The 27,910-nt window shown below is 35.9% G+C and overlaps 1 protein-coding gene across 1 annotated transcript; it reads left to right on the forward strand.

The window, feature by feature from the left end:
- The first annotated feature begins 1,166 nt into the window (after positions 1–1,166).
- LOC139685875 (ring canal kelch homolog) lies at positions 1,167–27,910 on the forward strand. The gene is made up of 13 exons (XM_071583000.1): positions 1,167–1,268; positions 1,359–1,505; positions 1,621–1,846; positions 3,223–3,398; positions 3,506–3,602; positions 4,512–4,668; positions 4,759–4,874; positions 4,957–5,069; positions 6,986–7,163; positions 8,753–8,893; positions 12,783–12,897; positions 18,583–18,723; positions 27,508–27,910. Exons 1-13 carry the CDS (start codon positions 1,213–1,215, stop codon positions 27,678–27,680), a joined length of 1,836 nt encoding a protein of 611 aa, XP_071439101.1. The 5' UTR covers positions 1,167–1,212; the 3' UTR covers positions 27,681–27,910.

The following is a 27,910-nucleotide window of genomic DNA, read 5'->3' on the forward strand; positions in this document are numbered from 1 at the left end:
TCCCATAAATTTATTTCCTAATTTTATACTATCCATAGGAAAGGTCACATTTTGAATATGCTTCAGCGATGTGGTCTCCATATTATATTATGTCAGAAGTCTTGTAAAATACTCGACTTAGCGTTAGGTAGATTTGCAATTTAATCAACTTATATTTTGTTCTGCAGAACTCTCAAGTTCTCAGATGGATGTGGAAATTCAAACGAAGTGTTCAACGCGGTACAGTCTACTTACGACATCGGTCGGTTTAATTTTGAATCACTTTCCCCTTCTACTCAGTGTGGTGCACTACTATAGATGGTAACCCTTGCAGTTCCCAGAAAGAACATCGACTGGTTATACTAGCGTCAACATCAAAATACACTTGCAGCGATACTTTACCTGAAGTAGTTAACAAAAAGTATCATTTAAACTTCTTTTATAATACTTTAAACTGCAAAAATTAATCATGTTGCAATAATTATTAATAACTTTAATAAAAGCCGGAAACCCTTTTATCTACGTGAACAATCATGTTGATCGGTACGACCAATGAGATACCAGATTGCTGCCGGTAAAGCTGTTTCAAAATAATTTCTGATTTGTGCTTCAGTCAACGTGGATTTTTTGTTGATAAAGGTCTGTGAGCAAATCAACAGAATTTCATGTCCGATGTCTAGTAAATTTTGACTATACATCCTAATACTACTATTTGCGAAAGTAAAACTGCATTTTTCAAGTCTTAGAAAATATTTCATATTCTAGATAATTCATTGAGCTTCTATACATGAACAAGACACATGTAAATTCCACAATTAAGGATACTAAACTTACTATGCCTTGAATAATGCGTATTGCAAATTTTCAAAATAGATACAAGTGTTTTTTATGCTTGTTGCCATTTTACCTGTCCTTTTGGCCCGCTAATGTTTGACATTTTATCTTTTTTATTAATTTCTCAGGAAAAATAAAGCTAAAGTTACCTATTTGGGCATTTTCCCGTTCCCTAATACCCAAAATATTATGCAAATGAGAATGGGGAAGTATATCACGAATGGGTGAGACTGTGCTTGGAGGGAAGGCCCTTAGTTTTGGTGTACTCCGCAAGATCGCAGTGATCGATTCCTGTGAGTGTAGTCTATTTAGCGATACTTGCTCAGAACGCTTAAGACTATTTGTGTCACGGTTGCGTGAGATTTAAATGTTGTCATGTGTATTTCAACTACCTAGGCAATGGAGGAGTCAAATCATATGAATTTATCGGAGTGCCCTTTCGAGAATAACGGAAGGTCTGTATTATTTTTTTATTTTTTCCCTAAAATCATAAATAACTAATCATTTATGTGTTTTGATTTTTACGTAAATTTCATGAATGGCAGTTATCTGCCGCTACGATGTGCAAGTCAGAACTCTTTGGACGAAAGCTCACAGAAGTATGAAACGCAATCAACTGGAAGAGAAAAACCGCCCTACCGCAACCATAGACACACTCACAGAGCCTTTGATGCGTTAAATATGATGAGAAAGTATGTCAACTTGAAATAGTATATTGGATACGCCTTCCCATAGAACTTAAGTGGCAGAGACGACACTTTTACCCTGATCTGATCCCTTCATTTCTTCATTTTGTGCATGCTCCAGACAATCCAGAATGTGTGATATTACTTTAGTAAATAACGGAATTGAGATGCCTGCTCACAAAACATTGTTGGCTGCATGTAGTCCATATTTCTATGACCGGTTCGCTAATAGAGATGACCAGGGACTGGGTCGACTTACGGTCCACGGAATTGAACCGCAGGCCCTGAAGTTGCTGGTGGATTACATTTATTCATCCGAAATTTATGTCACGGAAGGTAACGTGCTGGTGAGCAATTTTATATAGTATGTGATCATTGTATGCAGAATGGGAATTGTGCTGGGGAATCCATGCATGAAAATTAATGTAGTACAGACTAACACTTACTCTTGATAGTCCATGCTGTGATTACGCTAATTCTGAATATAGATTTTGAGAAAATAAAATCAAAACTCACTCTATTTAAGGCCAGGGTATGTAATGGCTCATTTCTTAGTTTTGTTAAGCGGAGGAGGGATGTGGAGTAAAGATGAGGTCGTTGATCAGGGCTGTGGTATATTTACCTGCTGGTTGTCCCAATGTTCTTGGGTGTCAAGTCCATTGAGTGAATTTGTATTACGTTTTGATTTATTGATATTTTATTTGATTAGTGTATACAATATAGTCCTACTGAGTTCAGTGTTCTGATACTGATCATAATATACTGAATTTAAATCCCAGTGATTTGTACTCTAATTGCAATCTAGATTGTCTAGAACTTTATGGGAAACCAAATGGTGGCCCTGGGAAGGGAGTGGCTTAAATAATGCTAATGCCTGCATTTCAAACTTGTCTTAATTAGTTCCGAGTGAGCTCTACCGTCATCTATCAAAACCAACCTTTATGTTGATTATTATGTAGGTGTGGTGGAATTTACTGTTAAACTTAATTTGAACTTATTGTGTAACAGTTAATCACATCTGATAACATGTGATGTGGTTACTGCATCTTCCCTTTATTTTCTATTGATATTTTTGCGAGTTATTTCAAAGTTATGAGGCCACCTTTACCATGATAATATTGAGAGTCCCATGATAGGAATAGAGTAATTTAATTCAGCTGTGCCTCATTATTGTTATTTGTCCTGGCTGCTCCATGACAATGTGCTACTCCAGGAATGAATTATTGATCTTATGGATTAATTCCTTGAATTTCTCTAAACATAACTTAAACTTTTGTTTTTCTGCACATGATAACAGGGCCATACTGGTGGGCACCTTTTCTCATCTGGAGGGAAGGTTCATCATAGTAACTTCCTAAATTGCTAAAGTATGCAATGATTTGGAAGCTGTAAAGCTGGAATCGTGTGGAAAACGTCTTATGCATAAGTGAGGGAATATTTGGCATGATATGCTCCTTCTATCATGTCAAATACTACTGTGTTAGCAAATTTGTCCGTATTAATCATATCTTGTTGATGACAGAAATTTATGTTGGTCTGCTCTTTTTATTTATGTGTATTCTTTCCATTTATGCCGATCTTATCTTGCATTAGATTTTACTTTTTAAGTATGTGTTCATTTTCACATTTCCTTAAGGTAACTGCTTTGGCTCTTTAAAATGGTAATACCATGGTAGTTGAATATGAGTCAAGCCTGAAATGGTACTTCTTGGATTCATTTCAGATTCTGTTACCAGCGGCAAAACTGTTGCAGCTTAAAGATGTTAGTGATGCCTGTTGTGAATTTTTGCAAACTCAACTTCATCCAACCAATTGCCTCGGAATTAGAGCTTTTGCCGATTTACATGGCTGTAGTGAATTATTGCAGCGAGCAGAGGCATACACTGAACAGCATTTTATGTATGTGTGAATTTACTTGTCTTCCACGTATATCATTAAATGTTTAGTTATGTGTATAACCATACATTTATTTTTGTAGTTGGTTTGAAGGATTTTATTTCTTTAAGGGAAGCAGTGGAGTGTGAAGAGTTTCTGAGTTTGTCCTCACAGCAAGTCTTGAAACTTGTCAGCAGTGATCGACTCACAGTATCTTCTGAAGAAAAGGTTAGCTCTTTTAGATTTAAATAATTACTAATTCAATTTCTTAATATATTTGTTATTTTTGTCCTGTGGTATTGAAGAATTGACTACTGTTATTTGATTGCTACTTGCGAATCCATTTTGCAATGTTACAACTCGTTAAGCATTTATGTGCACACACTGGGTTGCAATTGGTGGATCTCCAACCCCATATAGAGGTTAGCTGCAAAATAAGACCCATATCTATACCCAATGAATAAGTAGTTATGGAAAATTAGCAGCAGTACTTAGTTGTACAAGATTCCTTAGGTAAGATAGCGTAATAATTCTGTAAAAACTTATGGACTTAGATTGTGGCTGCTGCTAAGCCATTAGACTACCAATTTCCTGAAGAGGGGCAGCAGCCCTCTTTTATGTGACTGAAGGTAGTCAATACAGCAACACTCAGCCCACGGCCGGCATGGTAAAAATCACTATAGCCGCTGCAGTACTGCAATGTGGAAGGCAACAGGAAAGAACCACTTTACCATTCTGAAGAGCAGCAACTTGCCAATTATATTTTCTTTCATTGATTTAAATAACAGGCATGGTGGAACCCTACTGAGTGTAACATATTCGGATAAATTCTTGTTTATAATGCTAATCCCTATGCATTTTATAAATAAAGGCCATTGAAGTATGATCATTGCATACTTAATGAGTGAGAATAACAGTGGTGGTAACATTCCTGGTAATATAATTGTCACTAATATTAGCAATCGCAAGAGTTGGGTGTGAACTGCTAAAAATGGAAGATGTCTCATTTATTTCTCTATGAATTCACCTTAATAATTTTGATGCATGCTGGGATTCGATTAGGCATTTAATTTTCTTTACAGCTGATTAATTGTCAGATAGCATTATTAAAACTGAAATTAAACCTTTATTCCAAAGGTCTTTGAATGTATAGTAACATGGGTTCGGCACGACATTGATGAAAGGAAGCAATATTTAGCAGAGTTAATGGAGCATGTACGATTCCCACTCCTTTCTCATGAATTTTTAGTTCAGCGAGTGAGATTGGAGCCATTGATGGAAGCTAACATACAATGTAAGTAGGTTTCTTGTTTCAATTAGTGGTAAGTTATTATCTTCACTAGAAAAACATTACTAATTGAATGCTTGATAAATTCCTCTGTAGGTAAAGATTTTCTGGTCAAGGCATTAATTTATCAATTACTTGAAGCCAAAGGAGATAAAGACATAACTCTTGAAATGCAGAATGCTATTCCTCGGCAACCTGTTTGCTCACCAAAGGTAATTTTGTTAACTATAATAGGCTAATATTCTGCAAAAGCTTTGTTTTTCACGATATGATATTATTTGTTCATTATTACAGGTGTTACTTGTTGCAGGTGGTCAAGCACCCAGGGCAATTCGTGGCGTAGAATGTTATGATTTTAAAGAAGAACGCTGGTATCAAGTTTCAGAAATGCCCAACAGGACTTGCCGGTTTGTTATTTCTTTGACTCTTCAGAAATAAATTCCCTTAATTGATTTGCTCTCATCTCTGCGTACATATGACAAAGTTATGTTTGGAGAGTTTCCAGGCAACTTTTGGTGGTACTAGTTGAGAGTAGGTATTTCACTGCTATTACTATAATTATATACTCCGGTATAAATATATTATTATTATATTTTATTATTGTAACATACTATATTATTAATTGTATTATTATATCACTCCAGTGTGAATTTAATTTCCAATGGGATTGTGTTTCTGTTGTTCCTAAGAAATTAATTTTTCAAAATACAGGCTCAGATCAAAATCCCAATAGTTATATTTTCAGTGACTTTGATCCATATTCCCATGTTTAGACTCATATTTCCATGTCTTGTGAGAAACATTTCTTCTTTGCTAATAAGGAGACAAAATCAATATTAATTATCACTATAGGTTTTATACTAGTTCGTGTAGGATTTGGATGGATGCAACCAAGTAATTCTGTTGTCTCTCCTAACAAAACACAGCCCGACATCCTACTATGCAACAAGCTCCTCTTAATTTCTATGTGCTTCCTTCCTCCCTTCATTCCATCCAACATCCCTCGCCTATCCCTGCTCGTTCCTTGTTTGCCTAACATTCTCTCCTTTATCACAGTCTTCAACATCTCATTGCCAATCAATATTTCCTCATGATTTCTCCCATCAATCCCCTCTCCTACCCCAACATACCTAGCACTTCTTCATTATTTTTCCTTTTAGTCCACTTCACCTTTTCCATCCTTCTCCATGTGTATATTTCAAAAGACTATGAGAAACATCACTTGTTAAAGAGAGTCATTTTTTTACAAGATTTTTTGCTCATTATGCAATTGCTCTTTATGTGAGGTGCTCACTAAGTGAGGCTCCACTGTATGGCAGTACTATAAAATTGTACAATAGTCATTTTAGCTTGAGGATCATCATGTCAATTTCATTGGACACAGTTTCCTTAAAATGAACATACCACCACGGTTGCATATTTATTTGGAAAATTGTCTGTATTTCTCTAAAAAAAATTCACAAACAAAAGACCTTAAAATTGCTAATTGGAATCCTTTGACAAAAATTATAACTAGTAAAAAAATGGAACTGCAATGCTCATGCTCATCTACTATGCAGTCTTTCATACCAGTTTTAAATCCATTTGGCAGTTTTTGTTTTTTTCTGGTGTACACAAATTTTCAACCCCTAGTACACTACAAATCGTGTATCCAATTAACAATATCTAAAAATCTTATTTTTTAAATTATGCTACACTAATTAGCACATCTTTTATAATTAATTATTTATTCATGAAAATGTGGCCTGTTTGCTCCTTGCCTTGTAAGCGTGGCACATGAAATTCTGATCCGTCATAGTGTCGTCAGTTTTCATCAATCCCTCATTTATGGCACAAAATTCAAAATCACACAATATATGCGAACTTTTTAAATTAACTATTGCAATGTGTGGTACAGGATGTAAGTTTTGTAAAGAATGACATATTTTGTCAGTGTGTTACTACTGCTCCATAGAGGAAGGGTCATACTTCCTCCTAACTTAAAAAAACTAAATACTTTGCAGGTATTAAATTACCATTTGACTCCCACTTATTTTAGGTTTCTTTTAAAGAATTTCTCAGACCCCTGCTAATGAAACATCTGCCCCTGCCCATGCTTAAAGTATGAATTTATGATCAAAATTAAGCTGTAGGGGCATAATCAGCACAATGAATCGTCACTGCTGACCTTTTGCTTTATGAATCCAAAATTTGAGTTTTTTTTGGAAGTATTTCAGGAAATGCACTAATTGTTTTTATTTGCCATCAAGTATTTTTCATATTCTGTTAATATCAAAACTGCTCTTTGTCAATATATTTAATGATTATGTTGAAATATTTGTAGGGCTGGTCTTGCTGTGATAGGAGGGAAGGTTTATGCTGTTGGTGGCTTCAATGGTTCAATGAGAGTTCGTACAGTGGACATGTATGATGTCGCATCTGATTCATGGATGTCTTGCCCGAGCATGGAAGCTCGTCGTTCAACGCTTGGTGTTGCTGTGCTCCGAGGATGCATTTATGCTGTAAGTAATGGTTTTATTATTATATTTGGTTGAAAAACAATAGATGCAAGGGTAATCTGAAAGGTTTCTTGGCCTGATGATGAAAATGACAATCTATGTTTCCAATAAAGTTTTATTTTTCCACACAATCACCTTTAATTAATATTAAAGGTGATTCTGTTGAAAAGCATTTTATCCAGTGGTGCTCCAAGGCCATTTTGCCATCTCTGTAGTGTTCCCCTGGAAGTGCTGCAAAGTACTTGTCTACAGTCACAACTGCTTCTTGTTTAGATGGAAAACGTTTACCAGCACAGAAAAATTTCAATTTTTGAAAGGGGTTGAAGTCTGAGGGACCTAAATCCAGGGAATCGGGTGGATGTTCCACCACTTCATAGTGCAAATCCCTGAATTTTCCCATTGCCAAGATAATTTTGTGGGCAGTTGCATTGTCCTTATGGAAAACAGGTCTGCTTTTATGAATTATCGCATCCAATTTCATTAGATGATTAAAATAGTACTCGCTAGTTATTGTTTCACCTTCTTCAAGTTAGTGAGTCCACAGAATTCCTTTGGCATCTAAAAATAACAAGATGCCATGACCTTTCATGCCAATGGTCCCATGTTTGCCTTCTTCTGAGCTGAAGAACCGGCCTCTATCCACTGCATGCATTGTTGTTTTGGATTCTGGTGTGTAGTGGCTAATCCATGTTTCATCTATTGTCATAAAGCAAGGCAGAAAATTAGTGTTTATTTTTCGTAAAGCGTGCCGAAGACTGTTTGGGAAGAGTCGCATGAGTGCATGTGTGGTCCACAGTGAGCATGCACGACACCCGTCTTGTGCCAAGCTTGGTCATGTGCAATCCTTCATGTGAAATGTAACTGATGCATTCTTTTGATAAGCAATTCCACATGATTGCTTGCCAAACTCCCAAAACATGTTGTGCACTTTTTCGATGATTTCTGGTGTGGTTTCAATTTTTGGATGTCCTTTGCAAGGATCACTATGGAGGTTTTCACGGCCACATTTAAACTCTGCAGCCCTTTTCTTCATAGTGAAAAATGAAGGAGAAGAGTCCCAGTACACATTCACAGTCCTCCAATGAATTTCGGTTGGCATGAAACCTTTTATTAAGAATTTTGTCACTGCGCATTACTTGATTTATTCCTTTTCTAACAACACACGCACTGTGACTGATTCAAATGACTGCCTACCAGGAAGTGATGGATGGAATGGCTTGCAATTTCACATGGCGTCTATTCACAGTTGTGCCAACATGACAGAAAAAAATCATATGAGTAGTGTTGCCATCTATGGCTGAGGCCAAGAATTTTTCAGACCACCCTCTTACATAGAAGATTTTATTTTATCTCTGTCCAAGTTATGATGCTAAGTTATTTATTATGGAATTTTTGTTCCTCAATGGGTTTTTTTGCCATAACTCTGGTACCCAATTTGATCATGGATTTCATTATCTTATTAATTGGGGTGTGCAAAGCAAAAATTTTTCAGTATATATAATCAAATATATATAATAAGAAATTCCTCAGATGGCATTTGGCTTTTTTAAAGACATAATTATGCAGAAAAAAAATTCATTCTACTTCCTTAGGTTGGGGGATTTGATGGTTCAAATGGTTTAAGATCAGCTGAAATGTTTGATCCAAGAACACAAGAATGGCATCCTATAGCATTAATGGGAACAATGAGAAGCAGTGTTGGAGTGGGAGTGCTGAAAGACATTTTGTATGCTGTAAGTATGCTTTGTCATTTTCCTAATTACTTATATAGTGCAAATGGTGCATATTAACAGCTCAAATTAGTCTCATTGTAGTTTAAGCCCAAGGAAAAATATAATATTACGAAATTAAGATGTGTTCAGTGGTGTCATGTATGTACAAGAGTGTAATTGGTGGTTTTCGGCGTTACTTAATGGAATCGATTCATATTGGAAATGAAAAAATAGTAACTTTGTGATTCCACTGAAAATTTATTGCGATACAACATGGGTTTAGACGTTCAACATCATCTTCAGGTGATGACGACAATGAATGTCGACACTCGGGTCGTATCGTAATAAATTTTCAGTGGAATCACAAAGTTACTATTTTTTCATTTCTAATGTACAAGAGTAGTTTGAAAAGTCCATACAAATTCAGGCACCATTGGTGTATGTTTTAGTAGTTTTCTGTTAGTAACATCTCTTGAAGGAACATACACCAAGTATCAGACATTTTGGTGTATCACTGTGATTTGCATTCAGTTGGATCAAGTAAGTCAGGTGGTTCAAACAAATGGATGAAAGAGAATGTCATATATTGATCAATCATAATTTATAAAAGGCAATTCACCTCAGGAGACTAAAGACACGAAACTTGATAAGCATGTAGTGAATTTTCATCTTTGATTAGAATGGTTGACAAGTGATTTCATAATTTCTGGAGTGGCCATATGAGCTGAAGTGATGCTGAATATTCTAGATGACCTGTTGAGGTCATTACTCCCGCAATCAATGATATGGTGATAGATGGCAGAAGATCAAATGTGAGTGATGGACATTACTAATGCTTTAGGCATCTTTGTGGAATGAGCACAAAACATTCTGTAGCAACATTTGGTCATGAGAAATCTATCCGCAAGTTGGGTGCTGCAATTGCTCACAGTTCACTGTATATGTCTAAAAGGAGACTATATTGTAAAATAAAAACTGTTCATCCTAAAAAATTAAATAATTTGTATTTTTGCTCAGACTTTTTAAGCCTCCTTTGAATCCTTGGTGCAGTGCACTAAGGTGGAGTATGTATTCACTGGTCTGCAAACTGTGAGTTCACCTCTGCATTTAGAAGTTAGATGCCAAGTTATCAAGTGCATTTCACTGTTAAGTTATTGTGGTCAGTATGTGGTAGCACTCCAGGGGGTATGTGAATCTATTTTAGAGTAAGAGATACCATCAAATTCTACAGAACCAGTGAAGATGCCTTAACTTGGCAACTGAAAGCCATCAATTGGTATGTCTATAAAATGTCACCTAGATGATAATTTAATCAATATGTGCAGATATCATTTAAAATATAAAGGACTAATTACTCCATTCTACTAGCTAATCATAAGGTTTATTATTGAATGTCTTTCATTTTTTCCCTCAAGTTCTTGAAAAGTTAGTTATATACCTGTAGAAGATTTGTGACAAAATCGGACTATGACTAATGCCGAATATGACTGAGCAGATGCGAGTGAGAAATGGAGAGTCTGGATGAGCAGTGATAGGAAAAAGAGTAAGACATGGGTGCCCATTATCACCTGTGCTGTCCAACATATATTTGGAAGAAATGGTTAAAGAGGCATGGGAAGAGCCGGAGGTAGGAATGAAAGTCGGTGGGAAATCCATTAAATCAGTTATGTTTCATCTACATCTACTTAATAACCCACAAGCCACCACAAGGGCATGTGGTGGGGGGTGACAGGGCACTGAAAATCATTAATGGTTGTGATTGACCTTTGAGGCTCAAGGGAACCAGAAAGCATGCAAGGTAATACTTACACAAAAAACAATAGCAATAGAAAATACAATAGTAATAGATATTTCATCGACAACAAATCCCCCAAACAGGGACTTGAACCCTGGGCCCTTAGGTTTAAAGCCTAATGCTCTACCTACTGAGCTATCTGAGCTCAGGGATACTAATGAAACTTCAGGCAATAAATCTATTCCATCAACACAAATAAGGGGACACGTACATCAAAGCATAGATAGGAAACACGTGGCAGCCTTGAGGAACAAGATTTGAGGCAGAGGCTGCATCCCTCAGCATATCTTCAGTCAATAACGATTGTAAATCCCTTAAAGACCGAAGAAACGACCGGAGCGACAGAAGCTGCCATAAAGAGGTCTGCCTTCATTGCTTTGGCCTGTTAAGAGGCATCACATTGAAAGAGCTGCTGGTTGTACTGCAGCTCACAATTGAAGAAAGAGCGCAAGCACAGGTTTGCTGATGATTAAGCTTTAGTTTGTCAGCCAGCCAAGGGGTTGCAAGCATTGGTGAATGAATTGGAAATTCAGTGCGATAGGTATGGAATGAAAATAAATCTACATAAAAAGGGTAATGGTGTTGTCCAGGAAGAGAAGAAATGCTAAGCTTTATGTTAAAATAGGAAGGCAAAAACTGCAGTGTGTGGATCAGTTTATCTATCTTGGAATTGTTTTGGACCAAAATGTTCCAAGAAGTAGGGACATATGGAGACAAATTGCATTACACAGAGAGGCTTTTCCCAGGAGGAGGGAATTAATGACGGAGGCTTTCAATTGGGATGTTAAGAAAAGACTCTTCAAAACCTTGATATGGAGTGTGGTTTTGTACAGCATGGAAACATGGTCATTGAAGCAGGATGATAGGCATAGATTGGAGGCTTTTCGAATGTGGGTTTCAAGGAGAATTGAAAAGGTGAAGTGAACTGAAAGGAAAACAAATGAGGAAGCGCTGAGCATGGTGGGGGAGGAGAGAGGATTGTTGGGAGATATCCAAAGGAGGCAGGAAAGATGGATGTGGAGTGTTTGGATTGGCAATGGGATCAATGCAACAATTTCAGAGTGTAGAAATCATTCCCCTTGACCAGGATTGGAACCCGAATCCCTCGATGTCCAGCCAAGAGCTTTAGCCAGTTATGTAATCAAGGTGTCCTCTTAAACTTAAAAATTTTGATTTTTACACTCTGAAATTGTTGCATTGAAATGCATATTAGTGGATAACTCCATAAAAAGTTAATGTTGAGGCATCTTCCGCAGTTTCTTGGAATTAGGCTATGGGACGTTGACAAGTGTGATAGAGGGGAGAAAGTTAGGCAAGCAAGGAGGTTGCAGAAGTAGAACAGGGATGTTGGGTAGAATGAAGGGAGGAAGGAAGTATGCAGAATCAAAGAGGACCCTATTGTAAGGCTGGATATCAGGTTTTGTTTTGTTAAGAGAAACAAGGGCATTGTCACTGTACCATTTGGTAGATTGTGTCTATCCAAAACCTACCTTAACCAGTAGAATACCAAATAATAAATAATGGTAAAATAAAATAAATAGTTTTAGAAGTGTTTGGTTGTTGTTAAGTGAAACAATTTTATCTTATATGGCTGGTTAATTATTCATCTATTGAATGTCGCTTTGTGTATAATGCATCATTCTATTAATCAGGAGAACAATTTTACATTGCTCAACTCTAATGGCCACTTAGCATGGAATACAGTAAAAGTGCATTCCTATGAAACTCGTTCTAAAATTATTTAATTCTTTTGAAAATATTCATTGGTTAAGCAAAGAGCAACCTAAATTGCTCAAACAGGTTTGCTGTTTTAAATGAGTAAAATTTAGATGTTAGACATTTATGCCATCATCCCCAGTTCATAAATAACATTTTCAAGATTCATTTTTGTTTAATCTTTTTCCAAATGGAGACATTTTAAATCCAGAAACTGATTGTCCACCCTCATAATTTAAAGTATATTGATCCAATATTTTGATCTAAATTTTTTTAAAGCATTAAAATTGAGGCATTCATAAAGCAGCCCACTATTTTGAAAAATTGCTAATTAGTATGAGCCAATTATCTCATTAATCTATGTCATCTTTTCTTATGTTTTATTTTCCTGTGTGTAAGGTTGGTGGTTATGATGGAGCATCCCGTCAATGCTTGAGTTCTGTGGAGGCATATGACCCAGATTTGGACTCGTGGACCCCAATCACATCTATGTCAGTGCGTCGCAGTGGTGCTGGTAAGTACAGTGGTATTTCTGCTTATAATTGCAAGGTTGGGTGAATCAAAAATCAGGTAATTTTCATCTTTTTTTGCACTCACTTTTGAATCAATTACCAAAAGTATTTATGCTTTTAATCTAATCAATCAGTGAGGTAAAGTGTTTAAAATAAAGGAAATAAAGTATAATTAAATGTCAAATCAGTACAGTCACAGTCTGTTACATCTGATCATCTGTTCAATGGGTGATGATGCGCCTTACAGATGACTAACTTTTAGATTGACATTCCATTGAATTACCTGTCAGACAGCAAGAAGTATATCTTATCATCAGCTGACATTCTCTCTTTCTCATACAGTTTTTTCTTCAATTTCCACCATAAATTTGCAATGTACATATTTTTTGTGTGGTGAAAAACCTCCAAGAAGTCGAAAATTCTTTTAATTTAGCTGTGGCTAACACTTAATATGTTGAAACATCGGTTTAACCCTTTAAATGGGGACAGATTTTTAAATAGTCACCCATGTGGTAGGGGTTTTTAATCTGTGGATAAATACATTTTATTTTTGGTGTATGATAATGTTATTGACTTGTTGCCGAGTGAAAAAAAATTTTTACTATCTTAATTATTTAAACAATTATTGTCAAAAACAATTAGCTAATTTCATGCTATACAATTGAAAAAATTGTTACTTACCAATGAGGATAATTTTTCATAATTGAGCAACACCGATTGTAGTTCGTTTTTCTTTATATTTACACTATATACACACTTTCGTCTCAGATCTAGTACTTTGCTTGAGTGTGGTTCATGCAAAAGAACAGAGCTACACAGAGTGGAACATTGCACTCTTCACAGTAGTATATTGATGCCCTCCTCTCCTTACATGAAAAATGCAATACACATCTCTTGTGTGAATGTTTTTTTAGCTGCTGTTGGGGAATTTAAATCCTACCTAATAATCTCAGTTTATGGTCAAATTTGGAAAGTTTTCTTGGCACCTTGAAAATAGCTCCTCTGTAATTTTTAAATAACTGGTAAATGAGATCTAAATGAAAATTCAAGGGATCTTCCTTCCCTATATGCTTTCTATCTATAGCATTAGAGTTGAAAGCACGTAGATCAAGGAGGTGCTGGAATATCTTCTGATAATATTTCTTCATCATCTTCCTCGCTGTACTATACGTCACCATATAATGGTGAAATAGATCAACTCCTCCCAAGGAGTCATTGTAGTCCACATTGGCATGAGGTTTCTCCTTTGCCTTCCCTTTCCTGTCCTGCACTGTCTTGGTACTAGCATCATGAATGCTGCTCAGTACACAAACATCCCTTTTTTCCATCCAATTCAAAGACTTCTCCCATTTTCAATTTCTTTCTCACCATAGCTCTCTGCATTTCATACTGGTTTGATCTTACAGTTCCTAATGCATCCTTATCCATCGTATTCGGAAATTCATACAGCTCAGGACTGCTGTAATAATGGTCTAGGCCTATCAAGTAACCTTAATTCAGCTACTTTTATGAAAATGTTAGCACAATCCATGAGGGTTTGGTAAGATGTCATACATCAACTCCTCACACACAATTTATAAGTTCCGTATCTTTCCCTGTGTACATTATCATATTCCGGACATATCCACTCTTTGCAACACATAGTTTGTATGATTCAATGCCGAAACAACATTTTTTTGGAATGTAGACATTCCACCTGAGACAACCTTTCCAAAGTAATTTTCATTGATAGAAATATCTCCCTCAGGAAGGTAGCTCTCCGAAAATTTTGTAATGCAATGATCAAAGAAAGGCTTTATTTTGAACAACTTTGGGGATACTGATCCAGTGTCGCTAAACAATTCATAATCTGCCAAATACAGAAACCTCAAGAGTAGAAAAACCTTTTCTCACTCATCATTTCATAAAAAATGGGGGTTGCCAAGAGCCAGTTGGAAGTAAAATACTGGTAATAGTGGGCTTATATATTATGCCGTGCAACAGCATCATCACAAAAATCAACTTCAATTCCTTCCTGCTGGTGTCAACCCAGTATTGATCGTGTCTTCTCCATTTCATTTTCTGCTGCTAAGTTTTTCATTTATTTTTTGCTGCACATACAAATTTATTTGCTGTGCTATGTAGTTACATATATCGCCATCGATAAAATGTTCAAATATTTCATCTGACTCATTTAATCGACTAGATCACCTTTTGTACCAAACTCATATCTGGCCGGGAATCTACATCTTGGAGTTTCTCTTTCATATCAAATGCTTAAATGTAATTGCATGGTATCGCAGTCCTCTTCATCCCCATCCTCCACTCTCTGTTACACTCGCAGAAATCTCCTGCAGTCCCTGCTGCAGACCCTGCTATTCTCCCACTGGTACTGGCAAATATTCCCACAGACACATTAGAGGGTTCCCCCTCTGATTGTGCACTGCTTTCACTAACACTTTTCCTACTTTCCTCGTCTTCGCTATGCTCCAAAATTTTATTAATAAAATCATCAGGCAGTGCAGGTGCTCTCTTAGCCATTTTATGGATAACTTAGACTATGGACTAAAAATTATAAACTATACATTATCTATGATTCTATGAAAGAAGTAAAAATACTAGTTGTGTTCTTTAAGTTATAAGCTTCACAGTGACGGAAAATTATGTGAAAAAGTCACACAATCACCAACAGGAAATTTCTAAAACTCGATATCTACACAATAACGGAAAGTGCGATGACAACCCCAGAGAGTGAATAGCACATCCAGGGGTAGATAATTTAAGACCAGGGTATAACAAGGTAGGAATGCCATATGTCTATCTTCCACACAGAAGAAATAAAATTCAGAATGATAAGGGAAAAGGGCACGAAAATCACTACTAGAGCCTAATTTCCTCTGAAAAAAGAAAGTAAATCAAAGAAAATTCAAATGTTCAAAGGATGTCCGTAGCTATTTGCCTAAAGGAACACCCAAAAAACACGGTCATCCACGAAGAATACACACCAAAACTAAACCCACTTCCCTTAGAAAAGTGACCTAAGGTAAGTGAAAGAAAAAGTAACTTAAAGGATTCCTTTGTTTTGAAAAGACCATAAAACTTTCATGAAAGTAAAGAATTCCTTTGCATCTATTGGCAACACCATCAAGTTCAAAAAAGTTATGCGAGATGGCAGAAGTATGCTCTCCATGGATCCAAAAGAACTGCATCTATAGATGCATTCCCCAAGGAGGGAAAAATCATTTTGTGAGGCGTATCTATAGATGCTCTCCCATTTCAGCGTCATCTCCAGAGCGCACTCAAAGATGTCCTCCCCATTAAAGGGGTTAACATCACAGACTGTGGGACAGTCGTCCAACTATGTTTGCTTCACGGCATGCATCTACAGTAATTTCTAAACCTATTGTTCCTTAAAACCCTTTGAAATTTATAGTGTAAGAGGATGCTTTGTCAGCTTAACTGGCTAAAAAAATCCAATTGAAATCAAGGGAACCAGGTTCAAACAAGAAATTTACTCATGCAATTTATTCTGATGCGCTCATAGAGAGCCTGTTCTTATGTTAACTACATATTTTGAAAGGAAAAAATCTGACAATAATCTATGTCTATTAATTTTAGTTTGCCCTTGTCTAATAAGTTAACTTGGGGAAACTGAAATTCCAATGTATTGAGACAGATTAATTAATTATGATTGTGACTTTAAGAAACTTGTTTCCAGGCTAATACGTGGTGATGTTTTCTTAGCAAGTTCATAGCCACTATACTAAAGAAAACAAATTAATTCGTACATATATTCCTTTCCCAGGTATCAACCTATATTTTTTATTGTAGATATTTTGTATTAGCTTATTTTGTATAGTAGAATCTCAATGTGGTGCATTCACGATGCCTAGAAATCATAATACTCAGTGCCAATTTTACCAATGTAAATTTTGTAATCATTTATTGGTAAATTTATGATTTTTGAGCATAAGTGTAGCAAGCATTGCTCATTCATAAAAAATATATCTAGCAGGAATGCTGTTAATAATGATATTTCATTTTTATTAAGACTTACATGATTTCTATAGAATCCAGTCTATAGTTTTAATAATGGTATAATTGTTATTGGATGATCTTGGTGACTGTATAGCTTTAATACCGAGGTGATTTTTTTGGCTTGAGGTTGTTCATCATATCATAGATTGTTTGAGAATTAAATATGTTTTGTAACAACAAAATTTTTTAATGTTTTTTTTCTTTATAAATGGATGCTTAAAGTAGAGGAGTGTGTGTTTTGCCCGGTATCAGGAGAGGCTAGGCGTCCACAGTCATCATCTCAAAAATGAGTTCCTTATCTGAACGAATAGCAAAATCACTAAAGAAAACACAGAAGAAGACCAAAAATTTTACAATTTTCCCTTATCTCTAGTACCTCTAAAACATAATTCCAAAACTTGTGAGTTATCTGACCTCACCCAAGTAATAAATTTCCCTTGCTCCATCTGAAATAGCAAAATTTTATTCACTGGTAAAAAATCACGGCACCTAATATTACTATACCTAATGAACAGTTTGTCAATGTCAGGGTGGGATGGTGCATTGGAATTTCCAGAATATATTTGCTATTTCATAATTGGGAACAAAAGTGATTGTGAAGCCAGTCTGTTGTGATAACTCAGTTAGACTGTATTTGCTGAATGCTTATAAATTACAGGGATGTCAATCCTCCTCATAGTTTGAGGTTGTTCAAATTTAACTAGAAAAACACTTTTCAACTTGTGGCTACCATGTGCCATGACCATTACTCCCATCTGCTCTCTCCATGGAAGTGTTGCATGTTGAATATCAGTTTCCCAAATTTGTAAATTGCACACTTACTACTGCATGGATGTTGGTGGCTTCCTCCAAAATTCTCATTTCTGTCACCATCATGTTTGCCAAGCCTGGATGCTGATTTTCTGGACTTTTTCATTTAACTTGTGGCCAAATGGTTAGATTTTCAAATCAGTCCAAGTCTGTTTTAATACGCCAAAACCATGAAACAAACTCCGAACTGGGACTCCTGCAGACAATTTCTCATGACTTTTCACCTGGTCGACAATGCTCAAAGTTACCTGTTTTCTTTTATTGCCGCGCTTTTTGGATGCCTTGCCAAAACTGGATGAAGTTTATTCTGGCCGAAGATCCCAAAATAATTAACTGTGTAAATGAGTAGTGATAAATGCACATGGGTATAATTAACTATCTGTCGTAATCAGATGTGTTGAATCTATGAAAAGTGTGATATTTACAGGTGAGCATATGAATTATTTGTGTCATGTAGCATTGTTAATTCATTATTCACAACTTATTCAGGAAAGTTGATGCAGCAGTGAAATATTATTTTCAACATTTTTGAGTAAACATTTTCTAGGCTAGTAACCCCTTAATAGTGCAATGTTGCTAACTTACACCCACACTCTTGGCCAAACTCTGGATTATACAGTAGTCCAGATCATCTGGGTCTAGATTAATGAGGTTTTACTATCTGTAAATCAAAAATTCATATTCTCTGAATGTTCAGCAATTGAATTGATATCTGTTTAAAAACCATATTTGTGCCAATGTCTGACCATCCTAAGTTTAAAAAAAAGCCAATGAATGTAATTATGCCCATGAATTGCAGTTGGGTAGGATGAGATGATGGATTATGTGTATTTAGTGTGTGAATTTGCTATATATTTTAGCTGTTGGAGTTTTAAATGGTTTGCTGTATGCAGTTGGAGGACATGAAGGTCCAAATGTGCAGAGAAGCGTTGAAGCTTATAACCCAGAAACTGAACTATGGACACCTGTTGCAGAAATGGCAATGGGTCGACGAAATGCTGGTAAATATTCAATAATATATATCCCAAATTCATATTCTTCCTATAAGCTAAGGTTATTCATAGCAGAGAATATTAGAAAGTTATATAATATTTTCATTATTTCTCTTTTGAAATGGTGATACGTGTGCAGTCAATAATTGAGAAGTGGCACTTTGATACTAATGAATCGTGATTTTAGATTTTCGTTTTGTGTAATTGATAAAAATATTATGCCGAAAATGCCTTTGCTAAAAAGAAAAAAAATACCACCTATTGATATGCTGTAATTTGCAAATTCGGTCAAATTATTGATTTTTTTCTTAACCATCTCCCATCTCATAATATGTCAGTTTCATTTTTCCCCCAAATATTAATATCACACTATAAATCTCATTACAATTGAAGGGCCAATAAGCATAATAGACCTTACAGTAAGTGTTTAAGGCTGGATATTCATGTGATAAATTTGTAATTCATAAATCAGTTCGATGAAAAATTTCCATTTAAAAATATTTACTTCTAAAATAAAATATAAAATAATAATAAATTATCTTTGAACTTAATTTCATGATTTTTAATTTTTTCCAAATTTTATTGAATTAAAGTTTATTTTTTTCCATTTGTATTTGATCATTTCATGAAAATTTAGTCAATTGGTTAACCTTTATGTTATGGGGACATCAAAGCTAACATTTGCATAACACAAACAACATGACAAAGATTCTAACTGAATGCTTTTATGTCCAGCCGAATCCTTTAGTCAGTTAAGCTACCAAGGTGTCCTGTTGAACTTCCTTTGAAGCTCCTAAATTTTGGATTGTAAGAGGACACCTCTGTAATTTAACTGGCTTAAGCTCTTGGTTGGACATTTAGGGATTCAGGTTTGAATCTCTATCAAGACAAACTTCATGTCATCACTGTCATCTACATCTACATAATACCCTGCAAGCCCCTACAGGGGCATGTGGCAGGGGGTGTTTGGTCACCACCCATAAAAAAGAAAACACAACCACATGCAAAATAAACACACACATGCAAAACTATACCCACAGTGTCATATACATTCATGCAAAAATCCTTTCATTCTACACGCATGCAAATGCATATACTATTATCTAACAAAGAATGGCACTATGGCACTGTCGTGACATATCTCGCAGTTTCTTTCAATTTGTCAAAGGTAAACACACTAGTGTTTTAAGTTTTCCTTTAACCTCATGGACTGTGATGAAGCACACACTTCAAATACCTGTGACATAGTATGTATGGTATTTTTTCATAACATCGTGTTCCAACAAAGCCCCGAAAATTTTGGAGTGTAAGAGGGGGTAGCTTAACAATGCCTTGGTAGCTTAACTGGCTAAAGCACTGGGTTGGACGTACACTGGGTACCAGGCTTGAATAATAGTCAAGGAGAATGATTTTTGCACTGAAATTTTTGCATCATTAAATATCATTTGTAAATCCTGAAAAATCAACAGATTTCATAAAAAATTGTTTTCTAAATTTTTCAATAATCCATACAACTATTTCGTAATACATTGAAACCTCATGTAACTAGCGCAATTCATTCTGTGATTTTTCTCCTAAAACGAAATACTCATTTAGTGAAACAATTTTTTGCTTATAAATTGTAAAATGTGATAATACATCCAATGCGGAAAAAATTAAATATTATATGAAATTTATTCAAAGAAAATTATGCATACATTGTTTAGGATTTTGCATCACATTCACCTTTCTTCTAACGAGAATAAAGCAACCGGTAATGCAAACACGATTTGTAAAAGCAAAAAGAAAAACAAAGTAAATTATTAATTATTTTTAAAAATACCTCATTCCTTTATACCAGAAAGCTGTCTAGAGCCATTTGTTTTTGCTGAAGTTTCAAAATGTTGTAAAAATGTGACTCAGACTGATCATTAAACAAATTTATGACACACATCGCCGCTGCCTTGCAAGGGTACTGCCTCATGTGCATGGTAAGATCCAAAAGTTTACTGTGACCTCCACATCACATTTAGTCTGCTGTTTTGGGCTTAACACTTCTTGAAGGCTTGCTGAGTTTCTGAATCATGAACAAGCAGGGGTTTGATTTTCAAATCACTATGCGAATTCGAGCAAAATAGAAGCGTGAGACGGCCTTTCAATGGCTTGTGGTAGGGCAATGCATCCTCTTCTACTGTCACATGCACAAATATAGGTGCGTTTTGGTATCTTCTTCCGAAGGAGACCAGTCTTGCCACAAATAAAAATATGTTTTCCCTGGTTACCCTCAGAATCTAAGAGCTATTTGGATTCAGAGAACAAGTTCTCTGCTGCCTTTGACTCTGTGCTTGCAGCTTCACCATAACTCACAATGCCATGGTGGTTCTTCTAGTTAACGTGTCGAGCCATACAAGGTAAAATACTTGTTTAGCTTTCGATGATCCTGACATCTTATTAACGAGGTCTGCAAAAATCACTTTACCCTTCTCAAAAATTATATTCTCATTAATGGTGTTGCGCTACGATTTTTTTTTCCTTTATCCATATGAGAAGGGGGATCAGGAAGGTTCAATGGCTAACGTACTGGCTTCCCACCCAGAGGGCCTGGGTTCGAATCCTGGAGGTGGAAGATATTTTTCAGTGGTATCCCAATCCCTACATATCTACATCTCTTCATATCTACATCTCTTCATATCTACACGCACTAGAGAATCGTAGGATGAAAATGATCAATTCATCCTCCAAGTTGTCAAGGACATTGAGGGATCCAGGTTCAAATCCCGGTCAAGGCTGATGATTTTTACACTCTGAAATTGTTGCATTGAAATGCATATTAGCGGATGACTCCGTTAAAAGTTACTGCTGCAGTATCTCACACAGTTTCTTTGGAACAACATTATGGTCATCCAACTCTGGCAATAGCTAATTTTCATAAGCAGTGCATTATAATTATAAGTAATCTACTGATTAAGGTAGTTTTTAGATGGGCACAACTACCAAATAAATATCTTGTCTCCCCTAACAAAACACAACTCAACATCATAGTATACAACAAGGCCCTCTTCATCTCGAAATACTTCCTTCATTCTGTATCACATCGGTATCCTACTCCTGCCCCTTCCTCTCATGCCTAATATTCTCCCCTCTAATCAGTCTTCAACATCCCACTCCCGATCAGTTGTTTAGCATCCATTTTTCCTGTCTCCGTATGATCTCTCCCAATGATCTCCTCTCCACCATTCCTGGCACTTCCTCATTTTTTTCTTTCCATCCACTTCACCTCCATCCATCTCCACACCTCCATTTACGAAAGCCTCCAATCTAGATCCATCATCCTGCTTCAGTGACCATGTTTCCCTGCTGTTCATAAATATGCTCCATATCAAAGTTTTAATAAGCCTTTTCTTCATATCCTTACTCAACGTCCTTATCATCAATTCCCTCCTTGTGAAAGCTTATTTACCTAATGCAATGCTTCTCCATATAATCCTACTACTTTGGACCCTTTTGTTCTAAAACACTTCTGATGTATTTAGGCTGTTCCGCCTGCTCTAGTTTTTTTCCTCCTATTTTAACTTTTATCTTAGGCTTTCTCTTTCTGGAAAACCACATCACCTTTGCTTTATTTATGAGAGCAGACTAGAAGGTAACTTACATTTCAGCCTAGCATGGTGGTAGGTAGGGCTAGAGCCATCATCTTTGTTTCTAAACGTCCCCTACATTCATTACGCATCCTGCTGTAGTAGTGAGCAGACTGTAGTTATTCTACTTTGCTCACGGTGAACTGTTAAATTGTGCACTGCAATAGTAAATCCCACAAGTTGTTAAGTGTGATCTGTGAATAGGTTTTTATTGACAAAAAACCGCAAGCCAATTGAAATTCATTGGCAACTTTTCATCATTAAAATTCGTGAAAATCACTGATTTACAATTACAGATCTCATGCTAAATGTGGCTTGCTGCATAGAACTTTGTCAGTGATGCAGAATTGCATGTTGGTGTAAACATTTGCTTAACATGTAAGGCAGCACATTTCTTCAAAGACAGAATCGAAAAGCTTGTGTATCATTATGATAAATGCCTCAATTTGAATGGCATCTCTGAAGAGAAATAGTTTAAGAATATGCCTTTCAAATGTAATAAAACATTGTCTGGTCTCTAGGTTCATATTTTATTTCAAACTGTAAGTTGCTCTCTGAACAGCCCTCATATATTGATTCTCATCCCATATCTATTATACTGAATTTCTAATTCATTCAGCAATCCTTTCAACCCCTTAGCTGACTTACAAACTAAAGCTTGATCTTCAGAAAACCTAACTGATTTTTCGAATTCTCCACCAACTTTCATTCCTACCCCCAGTTTTTCCCATGCCTCTTTAATCATTTCCTTCAAATATACGTTGAATAGCACAAATGACAATGGACAACCCTGCCTTACTCCTCTTCCTAACACTGCCCATCTGGACTCTCCACTCCCCACTCGCACCCCAGCAGTCTGATACGAGTACAGGTTGTGGATTAGCCTGCACAGTACCTCCAATCTTTTCCTATTTTCTGCAAATACACTCATTAGTTCCCAAGTCACTCCATCAAATGCCATCTCTAAATGTACAAAATAGGCAGATATGTCCTAATTGTGTTCTGTATTCCTCTCTATTAATGATCTAATTACTGCAATGGCATTACATGTGACTCTCCCCTTCCTTAACCCAAGTTGATCATTCCCTAAAAAATCATTTTTCATGCTCTCCATCTTTTGTTGATGATCCTGAGAGCCACTTTAGCTGCGTGGGATGTGAAACTTTTTGTTCTGTAGTCCTCACATGAGGTAGCCTTTACCTTTTTTGGAACAGGAACTAACACTGATCTCACAAGTGTTCCAGCCAGATTCCTTTATCATAAATGCTAAGAATAAGTCCATAAAGGCTCTTTCTCCACATTTTCCTAAACCTTTAAGGAGTTCTGCAGGAATGTTGTCTACCCCCACAGCCTAATTTGATTTCACTTATGTTAATGCCCTTTCTATCTCACCTTCAAAAAAGCCTAGAGGTAAGCTATTTTCATCTACATAATATTCTTTTTCTGTATCTAACTTTGCTGGCCAAAGTCCTTCATCATGCAGTTCTTTTATGTATTCCTTTAACAGTGCATTTCATCACGAAATGCATGGTGAAGTAAAACTTGTTAGAAGTAACTCCAATATTTTCCATTGGTTCCAATGTTTCTGAATTTGTTGCTGCTGAAGTTAAAGGATTATGCTGAAGTTGAAACATGTAATTCATGGGATATCAAGAGAATGAATGCACATTTATTTAAAAATAGAATTATTCAATATGGTTGGGGATTTGAACTTTGTAGAATTCCTAGTGAGGGTTGTGCTTGTCACACAATGCAGTTACTTGTTCATGTTCTGCTTAATGAAACTCATAAATCCAATGTTTGGAGAAAACATTTGATTTTTTAGGTATTCTTTGTGTGCAAAAAAGATTAGGTTATTCTACCAACAAACCAACAACTTACCTGTCCATTAATCAATCCTAGGCCAGAACACAAGACAGGATAGATCCTTGCTGATGCTGGAGAGGGTTATTTAACTCTAGAAATGATCGAAAGACTTGCTTCTACGTTTAATATTAATAGCATCTCATCAAACCAAAAAATGGTAATTCATCAAAAATCTTGTCTGTCTTGGAATTATTTAAATCTCTTACTCTTGAAATGAGTGAGTATGGCTCCAGATCATCCATAGTCAATCTTATTCCATTGATAGGTTTTCTGATTTCAAAAATAAATCACAAATCAAATCTATCTTTGATAAAGTTGATGGTTTCAGGTTTAACTTTTTGGAACTTGCCAATATTAATTTTAAATAAAACTTATTTCTTCGTGTATTTTCACAAAAAATTTTTATATTCTTACATAACCATGGTTTCGATTATCAATGTTATCTTCAGGTAAAACTACAAATTTGTCAGGCACTTATATACAAAAATGAGCTGTACAGGTGTAGGGGGAAGGATGGGAGGGAGGGAGAGTAGGATTGTGGTGGTTGTCTGAAAGGGGTTTGCCATGGGTCTGAATTTTGGGATGTGAGGGGGGAGGTCAGTAGAACTAGTGTCTTCAGAGCTGACTGCCTGCAACAGTGGAGGGTGGGAGAAAGTTTGTCCTGAAAGGGTTGGAAGGTAGTGAAAAAGGGAGGGTGTAAAGGTATCGGTTGATGGAAGAGAGAGAAGTGGAGGAGGGAAGAGCAGGAAGCATACAAAAGGGCGTTCGCTAAAATGTGTGTTCATTATTTAAAACCTCAAGTTTGTTCAAGGGCATCTAGCCGAGGAACTTTCCTTTCCAGATGTAAAATTTCCAGGGAAAAATCACTATGACCGTTATCCATGAGGTGCTGTGCAAAGTTTGAATTTGAATTCCTGTGTTGGAAAAAGGCAATGTGCTCTTATAGTCTCCCCTTTAACGTTCAGCCAATCTGTCCGATATATACAGTTGAGCACACACACTTGAGTTTTTACATTTACTCCACTTAATTCAAACTTGAGGATTATAGTCTTTAGATTTAGAGACAGATTTCTTAGATTGCAATTGTTATAGAAAGCGGTTCTAATATTAAAACTTGGGCAAGCCCTGGTGGCTTTGAGGGACAAATTGCGAAGAAAAGAAATATCTTCCATTTATCTGGATGGTCACATTGTTTGGAGGTTCCATGAATGGATCTAATAGCAATTTTTTCCTTTTTTTCCCATAGAGTGTCAAACATTTGGGCTTGGTGGTCATCGCTAATTGCAATTAGTTTTATAATATTTTACTCTTTAAAGAAATTGGTTTTAAGCTAGGGAGTTTTTGGTAAACTGTGGAGCATGGAATGGAAGGTGGAAAGTTTTTGAGAGAAATGATATCTGGATGTTACGTGAACGACTTGGTCAGTAAAAGTGTCTTGCTTAAAAATGGAGAAGTTAAACTTTTCGTATTCCCTGGAAATTATCAAATGCAGAAAGTAGAGTGACCCCTTAGTTTTTTTCCATTTTGAATATTATGAAATTGTCCAATGAATCCAAAAGGCGCAAAACTATATCAAGTTGCCTTTGCAGACCCTGACCACGCACACAAAATATCATCAACGTGGCAGTACCAAGCACAGACATATTTTAACAAAGGGTTCACTGATGCAAACAGTTCCTTTTCCAAATTGTCCGTGTAGATATCTGCAAGTAATGGAGATAAGGGAGAGTCCATAGCCAACCATTCTGGTTGTTCAAAAATGGGATCATTGAATTTATAGTAGTTTTTATTTAAAATCAATCTTTGATTGTAAAATTTACCCACAGGCTCAAAAATATAAAGATGTGTCTTAAATATACAGTTGCTATCCAGGAAGACCCAAAGTTTAAAAGGTTTGTCTTGTCTTCCCCTAATTCACTTGAGAAATCTCAAACAAATGATTAATTTGCTGGAAGATTCATTAAAGGAAAATGATCCCAGTTTAGATATTTTAAAGTTTAAATAAATTAGTGCCTCAAAGAATTTCCCCTCAGTGAATGTATATAGTATTTTTTCCACCGGCTTAAGTATTTCTGGGCAATGTAAAGGATGAATTAGAATGTTAGGGACAAAAACCTTTTGTCTATTAAGAATGATCTTATTTTTTGGAAAAGTTGCAAAAAATATGAATTCCTTAAAGATGTAGCAAAGCAGTTTCAGCTTGACGTACTGGGTATGTTGTATTCGAAAGTTTCTTTAGCTGAGCAAATCTAGTTTCTTGAAAGAAAAGATGAGCATTGGCCCCAAATAAAGTTAAACTGCTTTTTTTCTTATTCATAAGCTTGTATTGATATGAAAAAGTTGTAGTGTTGTCATTTCATTGTATTTTGATGTGTTAAATAAATGTTCTAAATATTCACTTCCCTTTTATTTGACTCAAATGTCTTTCTTTTGAAATTTATTGTAGAATGACATATTTTGCTACGTCAACTTTGTAGTCATATTTATATGGATGGGCATTATGTTTCCTTGGTGGTGCTCTAATATTAAGCGTCCAGATTCGAAGGTAATATCAATATGAGATTTACTGTGGAAATAAAGAAAGAACCTAATATCAATATTAGTGATTACATTTCACTGAACAGTGGAAGGTTATGATTATGATGGCTGATTATAAAATTGCTTAATGCATGTGCAGCATGCAGGTTTACCTCTGGGTGAACAAAGGCCAGATTTTAGTTAGGGACCCGATGAGAAAAAACCTTTCTGACCACTAGAGTACCATGAAAGCTGGTAATGTTGGTACTCCCAAAAATATTCTATAGATGTAAAGGGTACATTCTGTTTCATATCTCTTATTTTCTTTTACAAATAGGAAAATGTTTAGTTACATCTCCCGTCAGCACCCTCGGGCCCATTGTTCCTATTATTGTGTAACTGACTAATATTGAGATATTTTAGTCTTGGAACCCCCAAGAGTATCTTTCTTTCTAACTCTCTTCATTTCTTATTTAATTTGTCAAGGCCCAGTCAGTCCTGGAGTTGTGGCTGGAATTTCTATTTTTGTAGTCAAATGGACGAGCTTTGAGGTTCTTAGATTATTAATGTATTTCCAAGAATTTTATGTTTTTAGAAATTCACTGAAACCTTTTTGGTTTATGTCCACATGAAATAGTTGCATTTATATAAGAAAAGCTATAATTTTTGCCAAGATAAGCTATCTTCATTTACTTTGGTTGCTTCTTCTTTTTCTAATCATGGGAAAAATTTTGTCAGATATTTGGTCCAAATTGGTAAGAAAATACTTAATAGATGTTTACTTTTTATGCAGGCGTTGTTTCATTTAATGGGCTGCTCTATGCTGTTGGAGGTGATAATGGATCTTCAAATTTGTCCTCATTGGAAGTGTATGATCCTGAAAGAAACTCATGGACTCTATTGCCTTTCCAAATGAGTATTGGAAGGAGCTATGCTGGAGTTTGTGTTTTAGATAAACCAATGTGACTGATAATTTGATTCATTATTATGAGGATTATAGTGATTGCATTTGACTCTCTAGGATTTCTTTCAGCAATATGCATTGTGCTATGCTATGGGCTATGGTATCTTAAACTAGTGATTAGCTAGTTAATATCATTGCTGAATTTTGTGATGCCATGCCACGTTATGTGCTGATTGACCAAATATGATGAAAGACTTGTGTATTGGTTTTTTTACCGGCAATAATAAAGTGA

The sequence above is a fragment of the Hetaerina americana genome, unplaced genomic scaffold, assembly GCF_022747635.1.
Source record: "Hetaerina americana unplaced genomic scaffold, ioHetAmer1.1.p SCAF_12, whole genome shotgun sequence".
Classification (NCBI taxonomy): Eukaryota; Metazoa; Arthropoda; class Insecta; order Odonata; family Calopterygidae; genus Hetaerina; species Hetaerina americana.